The 15,901-nt window shown below is 33.6% G+C and overlaps 1 protein-coding gene and 1 non-coding gene across 2 annotated transcripts; one reads left to right on the top strand and one right to left on the bottom strand.

Moving 5' to 3' along the window:
* Positions 1-1,413: 1,413 nt before the first annotated feature.
* LOC130958501 (small nucleolar RNA R71) lies at positions 1,414-1,521 on the top strand. The gene has a single exon (XR_009077619.1). It is a non-coding gene; the product is annotated as a small nucleolar RNA R71 (small nucleolar RNA).
* Positions 1,522-7,326: 5,805 nt separating this feature from the next.
* On the bottom strand, positions 7,327-12,146 carry LOC130954634 (WAT1-related protein At4g08290-like). Its single transcript, XM_057881390.1, has 7 exons — positions 11,850-12,146; positions 10,897-10,959; positions 10,372-10,488; positions 8,933-9,176; positions 8,254-8,415; positions 7,883-8,034; positions 7,327-7,770 (listed from the first exon to the last, which is right to left on the bottom strand). Exons 1-7 carry the CDS (start codon positions 12,062-12,064, stop codon positions 7,497-7,499), a joined length of 1,227 nt encoding a protein of 408 aa, XP_057737373.1. The 5' UTR covers positions 12,065-12,146; the 3' UTR covers positions 7,327-7,496.
* Positions 12,147-15,901: the final 3,755 nt, after the last annotated feature.

Raw genomic sequence — 15,901 nt, 5'->3', positions numbered from 1 at the left:
GGCTAGGAAGGGTCTGCCAAGGATGATGGTTTCATCCATGCACTTCCCAGTCTCTAGGACTATGAAATCAGTAGGGATGTAATGGTCTTCAATCTTTTACCAAAACATTCTCTACAAGTCCATGAGCTTGTTTTCTTGAGTTGTCTGCCATCTCTAGTGAGATTCTTGCAGCTTGCACCTCAAAGATCCCTAGCTTCTCCATTACAGAGAGAGGCATGAGGTTTACACTTGACCCTAAGTCACACAGAGCCTTCTTGAAGGTCATGGTGCCTATGGTACAAGGTATTGAAAACTTCCCAGGATCTTGTCTCTTTTGAGGTAATTTCTGCCTAGACAAGTCATCCAATTCTTTGGTGAGCAAAGGAGGTTCATCCTCCCAAGTCTCATTTCCAAATAACTTGTCATTTAGCTTCATGATTGCTCCAAGGTATTTAGCAACTTGCTCTTCAGTGACATACTCATCCTCTTCAGAGGAGGAATACTCATCAGAGCTCATGAAAGGCAGAAGTAAGTCCAATGGAATCTCTATGGTCTTATTTCGAGCCTCAGATTCCCATGGTTCCTCATTAGGGAACTCATTGGAGGTTGGTGCACGCCCATTGAGGTCTTCCTCAGTGGCGTTCACTTCCTCTCCTTCCTCTCCAAATTCGGCCATGTTGATGGCCTTGCACTCTCCTTTTGGATTTTCTTCTGTGTTGCTTGGAAGAGTACTTGGAGGGAGTTCAGTAACTTTCTTGCTCAGCTGTCCCATTTGTGCCTCCAAATTTCTAATGGAGGACCTTGTTTTAGTCATGAAACTTTGAGTGGTTTTGATTAGATCAGAGACCATGGTTGCTAAGTCAGAGGGGTTCTGCTTAGAATTCTCTGTCTGTTGCTGAGAAGATGATGAAAAAGGCTTGCCATTGCTAAACCTGTTTCTTCCACCATTATTGTTGTTGAAACCTTGTGAGGTCTCTCTTGATTCTTCCATGAGAAATTTGGGTGATTTCTCCATGAAGAATTATAGGTGTTTCCATAGGGTTCTCCTAGGTAATTCACCTCTTCCATTGAAGGGTTCTCAGGATCATAAGCTTCTTCTTCAGATGAAGCATCCTTAGTACTGCTTGGTGCATTTTGCATTCCAGAAAGACTTTGAGAAATCAAATTGACTTGTTGAGTCAATATCTTATTCTGAGCCAGTATGGCATTCAGAGCATTAATCTCAAGAACTCCTTTCTTCTGACTTGTCCCATTGTTCACAGGATTCCTTTCAGAAGTGTACATGAATTGGTTATTTGCAACCATTTCAATTAGCTCTTGAGCTTCTGTAGGTGTCTTCTTCAGATGAAGAGATCCTCCAGCAGAGCTATCCAAAGACATCTTGGATAGTTCAGAGAGACCATCATAGAAAATACCTATGATGCTCCATTCAGAAAGCATGTCTGAAGGACATTTTCTGATCAATTGTTTGTATCTTTCCCAAGCTTCATAGAGGGATTCTCCATCCTTCTGTCTGAAGGTTTGGACTTCCACTCTAAGCTTACTCAATTTTTGAGGTGGAAAGAACTTTGCCAAGAAGGCATTGACTAGCTTTTCCCAAGAGTCCAGGCTTTCTTTAGGTTGTGAGTCCAACCATGTCCTAGCTCTGTCTCTTACAGCAAAAGGGAATAGCATAAGTCTGTAGACCTCAGGGTCAACCCCATTAGTCTTGACTGTGTCACATATTTGCAAGAATTCAGCTAAAAACTGATGAGGATCTTCCAATGGAAGTCCATGGAACTTGCAATTCTGTTGCATTAGAGAAACTAATTGAGGCTTAAGCTCAAAGTTGTTTGCTCCAATGGCAGGGATAGAGATGCTTCTCCCATAGAAGTCGGGAGTAGGTGCAGTAAAGTCACCCAGCACCTTCCTTGCATTGTTGGCATTGTTGTTGTTTTCGGCTGCCATGGGTTCTTCTTCCTTGAAGAATTCGGTCAGGTCCTCAACAGAGAGTTGTGCCTTAGCTTCTCTTAGCTTTCGCTTCAAGGTCCTTTCAGGTTCAGGGTCAGCTTCAACAAGAATGCCTTTGTCTTTGTTCCTGCTCATATGAAAGAGAAGAGAACAAGAAAATGTGGAATCCTCTATGTCACAGTATAGAGATTCCTTGAGGTGTCAGAGGTACAGAAAAATAGAAGGAAGAAGTAGAGAATTCGAACTTAATTTAGATAGAGTTCGAATTGTGCATTGAGAAGGAGTGGTACTCCATAAATAGAAGGATGTGGGAAGAGAGGAAGAAATTTTAGAAAATCAAGTGAAGTATTTTGAAAACATTTTTGAAAAACTTTAATTAATTTTCGAAAACCAAGAGTGGGAAAAAAAATCATGTAATTTTTTTGAAAAAGATTCTTGAAATTAGAAATCAAAAAGATATGATCCAAAAACTGTTTTGAAAAAGATGTGATTAAGAAGATATGATTGAAAAGTTATGGTTTTAAAAAGATATGATTGAAAAGATATGATTTTGAAAAAAATTTAAAAAGATTTGATTTTAAAAATTAATGACTTGCCTAACAAGAAAAGATATGATTCAAACATTAAACCTTTCTCAACAGAAAAGGCTACATACTTAAAATGTTCAATCAAATCATTAATTGTTAGTAAGTATCTTTGAAAAAGGAAAGAAATTGATTTTGAAAACATTTGATTAAAAAGATATGATTTGAAAAAGATTTGTTTTTGAAAAACTTTGAAAACTTGAAAAAAAATTGATTTGAAAACAAAATCTTCCCCCTTTTGCCATCCTGGCGTTAAACGCCCAGAATGGTATCCATTCTGGCGTTTAACGCCCAAAATGCTACCTTTTTGGGCGTTAAACGCCCAACCAGGTACCCTGGCTGGCGTTTAAACGCCAGTCTGTCCTTCTTCACTGGGCGTTTTGAACGCCCAGCTTTTTCTGTGTAATTCCTCTGCTGCATGTTCTGAATCTTCAGTTCCCTGTACTATTGACTTGAAAATAGAACCAAGATCAAATAAACAAGACATGCAAGACACCAAAATTAAAATTAGACACTAGACTCAAACAAGAAACATAAAATATTTTTTGGTTTTTATGATTTTTATAAATTTTTTGTGCTTTTTTCGAAAATCATATGAAAATAGAAAATAAAGGTTTCAGAATTCTCAATTTGGATTCCAGGAATCATTGCAATGTTAGTCTAAGACTCCGGTCCAGGAATTAGACATGGCTTCACAGCCAGCCAAGCTTTCAAAGAAAGCTTCGGTCCAAAACACTAGACATGGCCAATGGCCAGCCAAGCCTTAGCAGATCATTGCTCCAATGGCAAGATTGATGGAAATCAACAAGCTATTGTGATGATCAGTTGAAACCTCGGTCCAATAAGATTAGACATGGCTTCTCAGCCAGCCAGATTTCAGCAGATCATCATGAAACTCTAGAATTCATTCTTAAGAACTCTGAAGAAAAATACCTAATCTAAGCAACAAGATGAACCGTCAGTTGTCCATACACAAGAACAATCCCCGGCAACGGCGCCAAAAACTTGGTGCGCGAAATTGTGATCACTACAACTTCGCACAACTAACTAGCAAGTGCACTGGGTCGTCCAAGTAATACCTTACGTGAGTAAGGGTCGATCCCACGGAGATTGTTGGTATGAAGCAAGCTATGGTCACCTTGTAAATCTCAGTCAGGCAGACTCAAATGGGTATAGATGATGAATAAAGCATAAAGATAAAGATAGAGATACTTATGTAATTCATTGGTGAGAGCTTCAGATAAGCGTATGAAGATGCCTTCCCTTCCGTCTCTCTGCTTTCCTACTGTCTTCATCCAATCCTTCTTACTCCTTTCCATGGCAAGCTTATGCAAGGGTTTCACCGTTGTCAGTGGCTACCTCCCATCCTCTCAGTGAAAATGTTCCTATGCTCTGTCACAGCATATGGCTAATCAGCTGTCGGTTCTCGGTCAGGCCGGAATAGAATCCAGCGATTCTTTTGCGTCTGTCACTAACGCCCCGCCTGCTAGGAGTTTGAAGCACGTCACAGTCATTCAATCATTGAATCCTACTCAGAATACCACAGACAAGGTTAGACCTTCTGGATTCTCTTGAATGCCGCCATCAGTTCTCGCCTATACCACGAAGACTCTGATCTCACGGAATTGCTGGCTCGTTTGTCAGGTGAGCACTCGGTTGTCAGGCGATCAACCATGCATCGTGTATCAGGAATCCAAGAGATATTCACTAAGCCTCGTATGCTTGTAGAACAAGAGTGGTTGTCAGTCACTTTGTTCATGAGTGAGAATGATGATGAGTGTCACGGATCATCACATTCATCAAGTTGAAGAACAAGTGATATCTTGGACAAAGAACAAGCGGAATTGAATAGAAGAACAATAGTAATTGCATTAATACTCGAGGTACAGCAGAGCTCCACACCTTAATCTATGGTGTGTAGAAACTCCACCGTTGAAAATACATAAGAACAAGGTCTAGGCATGGCCATGAGGCCAGCCCGCAAATGATCTAAGAACTAGATGTCCAAAGATGATCTAGAGATCTAAAGTGATCAAAAGATTCAAATACAATAGTAAAAGGTCCTACTTATAGGAAACTAGTAGCCTAAGGTGTACAAAGATGAGTAAATGCCATAAAAATCCACTTCCGGGCCCACTTGGTGTGTGCTTGGGCTGAGCAATGAAGCATTTTCGTGTAGAGACTCTTCTTGGAGTTAAACGCCAGCTTTTATGCCAGTTTGGGCGTTTAACTCCCATCTAGGTGCCAGTTCCGGCGTTTAACGCTGGAATTTCTTGAGGTGACTTTGAACGCCGGTTTGGGCCATCAAATCTTGGGCAAAGTATGGACTATCATATATTGCTGGAACGCCCAGGATGTCTACTTTCCAACGCCGTTGAGAGCGCGCCAATTGGGCTTCTGTAGCTCCAGAAAATCCACTTCGAGTGCAGGGAGGTCAGAATCCAACAGCATCTGCAGTCCTTTTCGGTCTCTGAATCAGATTTTTGCTCAGGTCCCTCAATTTCAGCCAGAAAATACCTGAAATCACAGAAAAACACACAAACTCATAGTAAAGTCCAGAAAAGTGAATTTTAACTAAAAACTACTAAAAATATACTAAAAACTAACTAGATCATACTAAAAACATACTAAAAACAATGCCAAAAAAGGTACAAATTATCCGCTCATCAATTGCCAAGGAGAAGGAGCTGGCGTTAGTGGCCAAGTTAGCCACTAACTCCAGTATTAACGTGATTCAAGGAAGAAGGGCAATGTTAGTGACCAAAGTTGGCTCACCAACGTGCATCAAGGAAGAATGGGCAACGTTAGTGGCCAAAGCTGGCTCACTAAGGCTACTACGCACAAGGGGGAGGTGCCAACATTAGTGTGCTAACGTTACCCAAGTTAGCACACTAATTTCTTCGATCATTTCATGAGTTGTGGCTGGAAAATTTGGCTAGTGTGCGTACGCACAAGAAGAAAATTGGCTAGTGTGCGTACGCACGAAGCATTGTGCGCACGCACAACAAGAAAAACGTTGATAGCCCTGTTAGTATGTCAACGCCAGTAGCAACACCAAAATGGATTTAAAGGCAACTTTAGTGGGACCGTTAGTGCACTGACGGCAGTGTTAATGCCAGCTTAGAAGGAGGCTTGTGGCGTTAGCAAGGCTGTTAACGCCAGTACCAACGCCAGTTCCAAACGCATCCGTGCAAGTATGAGAGTGTTAGTGAACGTCAGCGTTAACTTCAGAAAGAGCCACTCCTAACTTGCTTCAACTAAGGCCAAAAGCCCACATCCAAGTACTTGATGACTCTGCTGAAGATTTTATATAGGAAGAGTTTTGAACTTGAAAGACATACGAGGAGCAGGGGATCCTAATTTGGAAACTCTGAATCATTTTCTTCTTGTACTCAGTTTTACTTTCATGTACTTTTCTTTTCTATTTAAGTTTTCCAGAGCTATGATGAATTAAACCCCACATCATTAGGGGGAGGAGCTCTATTGTAATTCAAATGAATAAATGAAATTCTTCTTCTCAATCTGCTTGTTGTAGCTAAGAGATAACTTTCGTGCTTAAAAGATCTATTCACTACCGGAAGGAGGTTTAGATCATTTGAATTTCTATGTGAGTCTCGGAAGGGGAATCATAGAAATTAGTTTGAAGCTCTTTCTCTCACAACTCTCTTGATCAACAAAGTCCTGGTTTGGGTTGAGATCCTGAGAACTTGTGTGGCTTATGGATAACAGAATTGAACTTAACCTCTTCTCATGATCAATTAGATCAAGGAATTGGCAAATTGATTGTGTTAAAAGAAATTGGGTTGCCAAGAAATTGAGACTCAATTAATTACAATCCGCCATAGATCTACTTCATATGATTGAGAATGAAGTTGAGACCTATTGATTCATGAAGGATTATAATATCTCCAATCCCTAATGAGTCTCACCCATTGTTGTTTTTCATTTCAATTGCTTTGAGTTTCTTGTTATCTTTAATTCCCAGCTCCCAAGACCCATTTACATTTCATGCAATTTACCTTTGATTGTCATTTACATTCTTGCTTTTACTTTCTTGCATTTAAGTTTCAGCTCTTTTAATTTCTTGTCATTTAAGTTTCGGTTCTTTATTTTCTTGCCATTTAAGTTTTCTCCATTTACATTTCACAAATTACTTTCAGCTCTTTAATTTCAAGCAGTTTACATTCTGTTGTTTTACTTTCTTTGTGGATCATAATTTTGTTCATTCAATTACCCAAAACAATCAAATATTAGCTTAACTAGATAAATCACCTAGCTAAATTTGCTTAATCTATCAATACCTGTGGGATCGACCTCACTCAATAATGAGTTATTACTTGATGATTCGGTACACTTGTCGAAGGAATTTGTGCTGTGCAAATTTTCTCGCATCATATACTTGAGTGTTTAGAGAGTATACACATTCGGTGAAGATTCGATTGCTTAATTCTATGTTCTCTTTGCTCTTAAAGCTTTATCTTTTTCATTGAAAAGGTAGTTTCACAGCATGAGAGTGAAAGTGATAGAGTGAATAATTGTGAGTAGTTTTTGCATAAGTATTTCAATTTTGAGAGTGAGAATAGATGACATTTTTTTTTAATTTTTTAAAAAATTAAAAAATATTTACTAACATTTGTGTATAAATCTTACTTAAAATTTAATTTTATAAACATTACTAACATTTTAACAAATGTTAAGAAGTAAATGTCACTAAATGTTGAAAATATAAAAGTGGTCTTTTGTGTTTTGTTCTGAGTAGTATATCTTGTCCTAGACCAAATGCAGCCATATAGATGGATTATAACATAACGGATAAAGGTAAAGAAAAAATGTTTTATTGATACAGTAGTACATGGAAGAGAAATTAAAAGGTAGAATCCGCACAAAATTATCAAAATTTGGAAGGATTTATCTATATATTGGCCTTCATTAATTAGGCCACAGTGAACACCATTAATCATAAAATGAACAAAAGCTGGATCACTAACATGATGATGATCTTCTTGCTTCAACGTCGTTGTTCTTGATTCCAACCACGACCATAAGTTGATGATCCATATTATTATCATCGTCGTCATCATTATTATTATTGTTGCTGACATCAAAATTTCTGGGAACAGTAACTGGTAGCTGCTGTTGTTGGATTTCTTTTTCAGGGGATGGTGGCAGCATCGCATGTTTTACGCCTTTCTTCTCTTTAGATTTTCCCCACACAACCAAATAAAGCCCTACAACCACCACTACTCCTCCAATAACACTGATACAAATATATCAAATTCAACAATAATGATGTTAATAATATTGCTATCTACTAGAAACAAAAATGAATTGAATCAAATGAAAGGTATACATAGCATTTATTTTAGTACCTTCCTAGGTAGAGCTTCTCAGAAAGGAGTATGGAAGCGAAGGCTGTGACTATGATCATACGCAGGGGATTGAAAGCAGTCACAAATACTGGACCCGTTGTTTTAATCACCAGCCCTTGCACATAGAACTGTATTGCTGATGTTACTACTCCCTGATTCATTAAACAACCAACCCAAAAATGTCACAATTTGCATTCTGTTATTATCTAAGATTTGTCTACATAATTGGTCATTATATATCATTCAATAATAAAATAGTTAGTTAATCAAATTATTTGACTAGAACGAGCCATTTCAATCACAATAAATTTTAAGTTAAAATTGTAAAGTAGTATTTTTTGTTTTTTTTTTTTTTTTCTGTCTGTACTAACCGCATATAAACAGGCAAGAAGCCTAGAATCAGGAGCCAGAATCCAGACTTGAGGAGAATCACGCTCCATGTAAGCAGTAACTGCACTGCTTTGAATTGCACCAATAAAGCATACCCACGTGGCTAGGGACATCTCTGCTGGGTACTTTCTCAATGTTATTGCCTGAAATTGAATCAAAATCATGCATAAGTTTCTTCTTTTTCCTATTACACATTTCCATTTTTTTTAATGTATTTATCATATATAACAAACAAAATAAATTATTTTTATAATATTTTATTTATAATCTGATCATAACTTTTAATCTATTGTTGTGTTTATAAATGTTGTTCCATGGCAATGCAAAAATATTACAAAGTTAATATACTCTCTCATTTAAAATCATTATTCTAAGCTAGATATGTTGCTCCCTTCTTGAACAAAAACATCTATACCTATCTATAAAAAAATTGGAATAGCATAATTTAAATTTCAATCTTTGTCATATTTTTCTTTTACGCAATTTCATAAAAATAATTTTAAGATTCTTATTACCAGGAATTGAATTTCATCTCAAATTAAATTTTTAACGAATTCTTCAACTATATATAGTGGATACTGACTTATAATTCTTTTTAAGTCTTTATTGTATTATATAAAAAATTAGGATCAATAAAAGCAGAATAAAATTAAAACGTACTTGCAATATGTAGAAACCAGAGAAGCCAGCACAGCCTATTAGAATGAAGATAGCACCCATGAGCCAGTGGTCAGCAGTGGCGTTAGCATTATTCCCATTGTGGGCCACATGGGTTGTTGATGACGTCACAATGTTAAGAATAGGACCTTTGTACATTGCCATTAGAATAGCGCCTCCAAGACTTACCACAGTGCCTGTCACTTTCGCTTGGCATCCTATGTTCCTAATGTTCATGCGCTCCAATCTCCTCATACATACATACATACATACATACATAATCATCATCTCATAATTATACTTGTTTTTAAGGCTTCTTTGATGAATACGTTTCTTATAAATATAAACTAATTAAACCTATTATTTTTTGTCTATTAATAAAACCAAAACTTTGTATGTTTCAGGTTCATTAATGTTTTTCCAATGTATTTTAAGCGACTCTATGTTTATAGCCTCGGATTTAGAATAAAATCAAAAATTGAAGAATACAAACTATAGAGTGTGCAGCTCCCGATCTTAATAAATGCTTTGGTGCTATTCTTTAAAGTATGTTTGGTTTATACGATAAAAGGAAACATAATATTTTATCTAAATGAATTTTATATATATATATATATATATATATATATATATATATATGAGAAAAATGAATTAAATTTATTATTAAATGAATCATTGACGAGTGTAATAAATATTTTATGACAGTATTATATATAATATACTAGAGAATTAAATTAAATTAAATAATATTTCTTTTAGAAATTAATGAAAACACGTACTGACGTACGGAAATGTTTCATGTCATAAGGGAGTGCGGTGACGTAAAACCAACATCATAAAGAAAATAAAATTTATAACAATTCCACTAGATAATTAAAAAAGATTTAATAAATATTTTTAAATTAATTAATTATTATTAACTAATAATTTTTTAAATTTATTTTAAAAAATATATAATTAATAATTATTAATTGCAGTTATTTAAAATTTATTTATATTTTTTTGAATTTATAATCTTCATGATCCACTTAAACTGTCGAATCTTAGGAAGTGTTATAGTGGAATCTATGGAGGATATTCACAAGGTTCATGCGTGCTTACTATTATCAGATCACTCGAGTAACGTTAGGTAATTAATTGTTTTCAGCAAATATATAAATTAAATCTTTATCTAAAATTTTACATAGGAAATTATAAAGTGTTAATTTTAAATTTTAATTTATAATTTAAACTCTAAAATTGATTAATGTTAACGAATTCAAAGTTCTATATTTTTTTTATCACCTGTAATACATCTCCTGACTAAAATATTTAACGCATTAATTTAATTAAATATTTAAATTTATTCTGAGTTTGATGATTATTCACGAAAAGACCAGAAAAAATAAAATATAATTATTTGTGTTTTCATAATATATAATAATTAATTATATATTTATTACCTAAAAATAATTGCCAGCACAAAGGTTATGGAGGGTACAGAGTTCATCACAGCAGATGCAAAAGATGCTGAAGTTAATTTCATTCCCAGGAAGGTGAAGCATTGATCAAGTATAATCCTGTAAGATAACAGAACATATACATATATAATAAATAATTGACAATGAGTTAAATAACAATTTTCTTATTGTTTCGTTCAATTAATATTATAGCAGATGAAGTAATTATGTGATCATCAGAAAAGTTCATACACCTTATTATTGACTATGATTGTTTTTTATTATCGATAATTCAAAATTTACTATATTTCTTATGTTTACTGGAATTTATTAGGTAGTAAATATTAAAAAGTTCATATTAAAATTCATATTGATATAATATATATATGTGTGTGTGTGAATAAAATACCAATATCATATACGTGTAATTTTTTTTTCTTTTAAAAGAAAAACATTTAATCAACAACAATAAGCTCAGAAGTCAATGAAGATAGATAAGTATCAAGAAACTATAAACAAGGAACTTACTCTATAAAAGCCAGTGCCACAATCTCTGCAAATATCCGAGGTGTCATCTTGGGCCTAACTTTCCTGGAAATTAAAAAGAAAAAGAAGGCGTAGACATAGATAAAAAGTTATTTATCCAAAATATAAAACTTCATTGAATTATTAGAATTTTTTTTTGGTTTTATATTATAATACACCAATAACATTGATCACGACAATCACGAAAATCTAGTTCACATCTTCGAATACATTAATATCACCAATTTGTATCTTTATTTTTTTGTTGGTTTGTGTATTAAAGTAGTTTCCTGAAATAAGTATAAACAATTATAGGATATTGATATTTGTATATCTAATCTAATTAACATCAATTTGTAAGTTAAGACACTTATCAAATCGATGATATAGAATCCGGAAAGAACAAAAAATGCGCAATGACCAACAATTCAATGTCTAAGAATTTCTACACCTACATTTTTTTTTTTAATTTTCAAAGTAATTGAAAAATGATAATGGTGCAACGAATGCACTTTATTTTTTTTTCTCCAAAATTATTCTTTTCGACTAAGGGCTAAATGGGTTAATAAAAGACATCAATGAAAGATTATTTTAAAAAAATATTAAAAGATTTTTGTTTCTCTCTATTTGATCATCTCAGAAAACCATATTACACGTTTTACAAATTTAGAGATTAACTATACATGAACAAACACTCAAACGTGTAAATCGTACTTTAATTATATTCAAAAATACTATAAACACATTAAAATTCAGTTACTATATGTTTGTATCTACATCGAACTCCTCATGAATGATATGTGTATATACATATGTCGTTATGTATGCAAAACTCATGCATGCATCCATAGTCCATACATACTAACATGCATGACTAATGTATGTTAATGACATCATGAAATGTATGGAGCACCTGAGTGAAGAGAGAAGTAGAAGAGAAAGTTAAAAAAAAAAACCTTTCAAGGAAAAAAGCGAAGGGGCCAAGAGCGAGAGTGGCAACAACATTACGATAAACAACAAAGACATAATGACTCAATCCCTTGTTTAGAGCATCCATGGTGATAATGTACATGCCCGCTGACCCAAATTGCAAGCTTAATATTAGCAAAAATGCCTTTGATTTTGTGAACCATGCACGAACTTTCTCACAATAGCTCAATTCTTCACCCATCTTATATATATGTATATATATTAATTGATCTCACTCTATTTTCAATGAGTGAGTGAGGAACTTGATGGATAATGCAAGAGCTTGGTTAGAGTTATCCGTATTTATATACACAAGAGAATTAGAGAATCATTTGGTGTAATAGATACTTTGTCATGACCAAATCGAAAATCCACTAAGACCAAAAAAGAAGAAGAAGAAGAAAAGTGGGGCAATATTCTCCACATAGTTTGCATTTTGCAGCATGTGTTAGGTTTTATTGGTATTTCCCAACGTAGGTATTATATTTTAATATTAATCTTCATTTTATTATTAATATTTTTGGATAGGAACTGATGAGGCTATGATCACTAATAGTATTATCCACTAACATATTAGTGAAAGCATATTCACATTTCATATATGATAAGGCGTGCTCCTTCTCATATATCTAATTCAGGATTTTATTTTATTCTTCTTAATTTTCCAATGATGGCAATATGGCATTGTTCCATAAAAGCCACAGTAATTGAAAAAGATGCAAACACTTCATATTATGGAAGCTTTGCTGAACTCATACTTCATTAAGATCATTCGTGTCGTGTCATGTTAATTTGGAATTGAGAGTAATAAGAATCTAAAGAGGATCACTCATCACGTATTCCTAATTCCTTAATGAGTTATTTCACAATACGACAAAAGTGATATAAATCGTGTTGATTCCAAATAAATAGTCTTTCTCATCATAGTCATTTTACAGAAGTATGATATGCTAATATGGTATATGCGTTGATAAATAGTCTTATCTATCTCTTTCATAAAATTTTGATTGAAACTTGATATATAGAAAATAACTAATGACAAATGAAAAAGAACAAATGAACTAATTAAATTTAAATCTCGAAACAATCGTATGATTTGGGAAACTATTAAAAATGTATAGGTTTTATAGGACCTCAAAATTAAAAGACGGATTTGAATTAAGATATTTTTTAATTTAAAGACTAATTACTCAATATGTAGAAGATTTTTCAGTCTTGTTTTGTGCAATTGCAAAAACTTAAAGATGAGGGAAAAAAAAGTGATATCATTATTTATTTTAGTTCAACCTCTTAATGAAATAATATTTACGTATGTCTAGTCACTATTAAATGAAATTTTACTATAAAGATCTACAAAATTGTAAATAACAATTCAAGAACAAAGACAAATACAAATCATGAATTTACATTGATTCTACTCCAAAACAAACAAAATTTCAATTTCGAACTTCACAAAACCAAACAAACCAAGGATATCAAGACAGAACAAAATTAAAATTATGACTTATACTTCAAAAGAAACTATTTTGATTTTTTTTTTAATACTCATGCATTTTTTTTCATTGGTTTTTCTTTTAAAGATTTTTCTCTCTAAAACATGCATTTTTCTTTTCAAATAGGAATATTCCAAAATCAAAAACCAAATATATGAAATTGAGACTCAATAAAAAAGAACTATATCACTCAAACGTGCTTCGTGTATGCATTGTATTTTTTTATTACTTTTTTTTATACACGATGATCTTATATCAAAATAGCAACTGCTCTACTTTGGCTAGTCTTTGCATTCTAAATCTTCATCAATTTGATAATAATAGCCACAATAATTTCCATTATTCATAATAGCCACAATCTTTTCCTAATTCTCACAAATTCTTACTCTTGATAAGATAATATTTTCTCAATTAAAAAATATAGGAGAACGTTTTTTTTTTTGAATAACTTAAACAATAACTTAAAAAAACGAGAATTAGTTTTAATTTTAAAAATTAAATTTTGAATCAATTAGATATAATTTTTGTTTTGAATGGTTAGAGAACTTGAAATGTGACATATTATTCATGTTGTTCGCATCTTGTATCGTTTACCTAGTGGAATTGCTCATACACATTTAATCATAAAATTAATTAGGCCAAACTACTTGGATTGGTTAAGTGGTCAGCTCACTCGTTCGCTTAAGCAAGGGTCGGGGGTTCGAATTCTGCCTTGTGTATGTAGCAATCCATTGGCCAGCAGCAGACCCTTAAATGGAGCTCAGATCCACGACGGATTAGTTCTTAACCTGTTGGGTTGGGGGATACCGTGAGCAACCAAAATTTAATTATATATCTAACTAAAATTTATCATCACAACAAATTAAATTAAACTTTAAACTCAACAAAATGGTTTAAAATTTTAACTGAAACTTGATATGTAGTAATAACAAATGAAAAGAACAAATGAAATAATTAAATTTAAATTTAAATATCCAATCCATAGTATAATTCGGGAAACTATTAAAATTGTTTTATCAGAAAATCAATTTTTTCAGTCAACAAAATAGTAAATATGAGAGAGAGATCAGAGAGAGGTATTGGCAGAAAGAAAGAAAGAATGACTGTATTGATTATGCATATGACTGAATTATTTATAACATGATCTTTAAGAGAAGGATACAAATTATGTATATGAAGCTAGACTAACAGAAAGCTATAATAGAATATATAATAGTTTCTGTTATCAATTGAAAACGAAAAATATAATGCAAAAGATATTTCTTAAGCTCTAAGTAACTAAATACTTATCTTATATTTTGTTGTTACAATGCTTGTGGGATTTGTGAGGTACTCTATCAGGCCCCTTCAAACTCATGATTACTATGGGACAAACTTTTTGGTTTTGAGTATAATGAATTTGTGAAAACTATCAATTAACAATGATTTTGTGAAAATATCAGCAACTTGCTCAATTTTAAAGAGATGTGAACCAAATGAAACTTGTGTTATCCATTGCCTCACAAAATGAAGATCTAACCCTATGTCTTTGGTTCAACTAGGAAAAATTAGAGTTAATTTATTTATTGAAGCTTGCTTCCTATTTGACCAAGGCGCTAAATTTGATCCAAGATATATGTAGTAGCCATAATTTAATCTTCTAACATTAAGATTAGAACCTTAATCCGAATCTAAAAAGGAAAAAAAAGTCACATGTCAAAAACAAGGATGAAATTTAAGTCCCTGGTGAGCAATAATCCACTTAAGTACCTCAATATATGTTCAACAGTACAATTTCAATATGATACCAAAAAATGTTTTCACTACAACATTTTTGATCTATTGCAACATGTAATACAGATAACACTCAAAAAATGTTGTTTATAATGATTAAAAGCAACATTCAAAATTTATTGCAAAAGAATAAGGCTATTGTAACTCTTCGTTAACCAACGTGTCATAAGCATTGTCTTTGATCAATTAGAAAACATGTAAAAAGCGTTACTTTAATAAATTAATCAAGCAACGCTTATGGTTTCATATATTACCCTTTACGAAGGATGCTTTTAAGTTTTTAAATAGACTTCTTATTATAATCGTTGCATAATTCAATATTTTCTATTAAAATTTTACTCTTCCCTGTAAATATTTTAAGCAGCAAAGCATATATTCATCACCTTATTCACTCCTGTTACTAAATCGTGATAGTCTTCGTCTTCCTGCGCGTAATCAAAATCACGGTAAGCGTCTTCTTCTCCGTTATCGTTGTTGTTGTTTTCTCTTTTTGCTGCTGCTGTTGTTACTGTGGTTCGAGGAGTGAAATTCGATCTCATACGCTTTGCTCATGTTGTGGCTCGCTTCGATTTACCTCGTTTGTTACCGAATTCAGCGATTTCTTTACCGCCGTTAGGGATCGAGCCTTCGAGTTTGTCCTAGAAGGTTCTTTCGAGCGGATGCGCCAGCTCCATGGAGGCTTGCTCGAGCGGCGCGTGTGAGTTTCATGGTTGATTGCGGAGGTGCGTTGGTCTCCGATCTCTCCCAGACGAATGCTTAGACGGCGTTCAGAA

Source organism: Arachis stenosperma, chromosome 10 (assembly GCF_014773155.1).
Source record: "Arachis stenosperma cultivar V10309 chromosome 10, arast.V10309.gnm1.PFL2, whole genome shotgun sequence".
NCBI lineage: Eukaryota > Viridiplantae > Streptophyta > Magnoliopsida > Fabales > Fabaceae > Arachis > Arachis stenosperma.
The sequence above is the reverse complement of the archived record's forward strand: the minus strand, read 5'-3'. Positions and strand labels throughout refer to the sequence as shown.

Coding starts and splice junctions, on each gene's coding strand:
- LOC130954634 (XM_057881390.1), bottom strand. CDS start 12,064: ATGGGTGAAGAATTGAGCTATTGTGAGAAAGTTCGTGCATGGTTCACA. Junction 10,489..10,896: donor GTGGCACTGGCTTTTATAGA/GTAAGTTCCTTG, acceptor GTTATCTTACAG/GATTATACTTGATCAATGCT. Junction 8,416..8,932: donor CTGGTTTCTACATATTGCAA/GTACGTTTTAAT, acceptor ATTCAATTTCAG/GCAATAACATTGAGAAAGTA.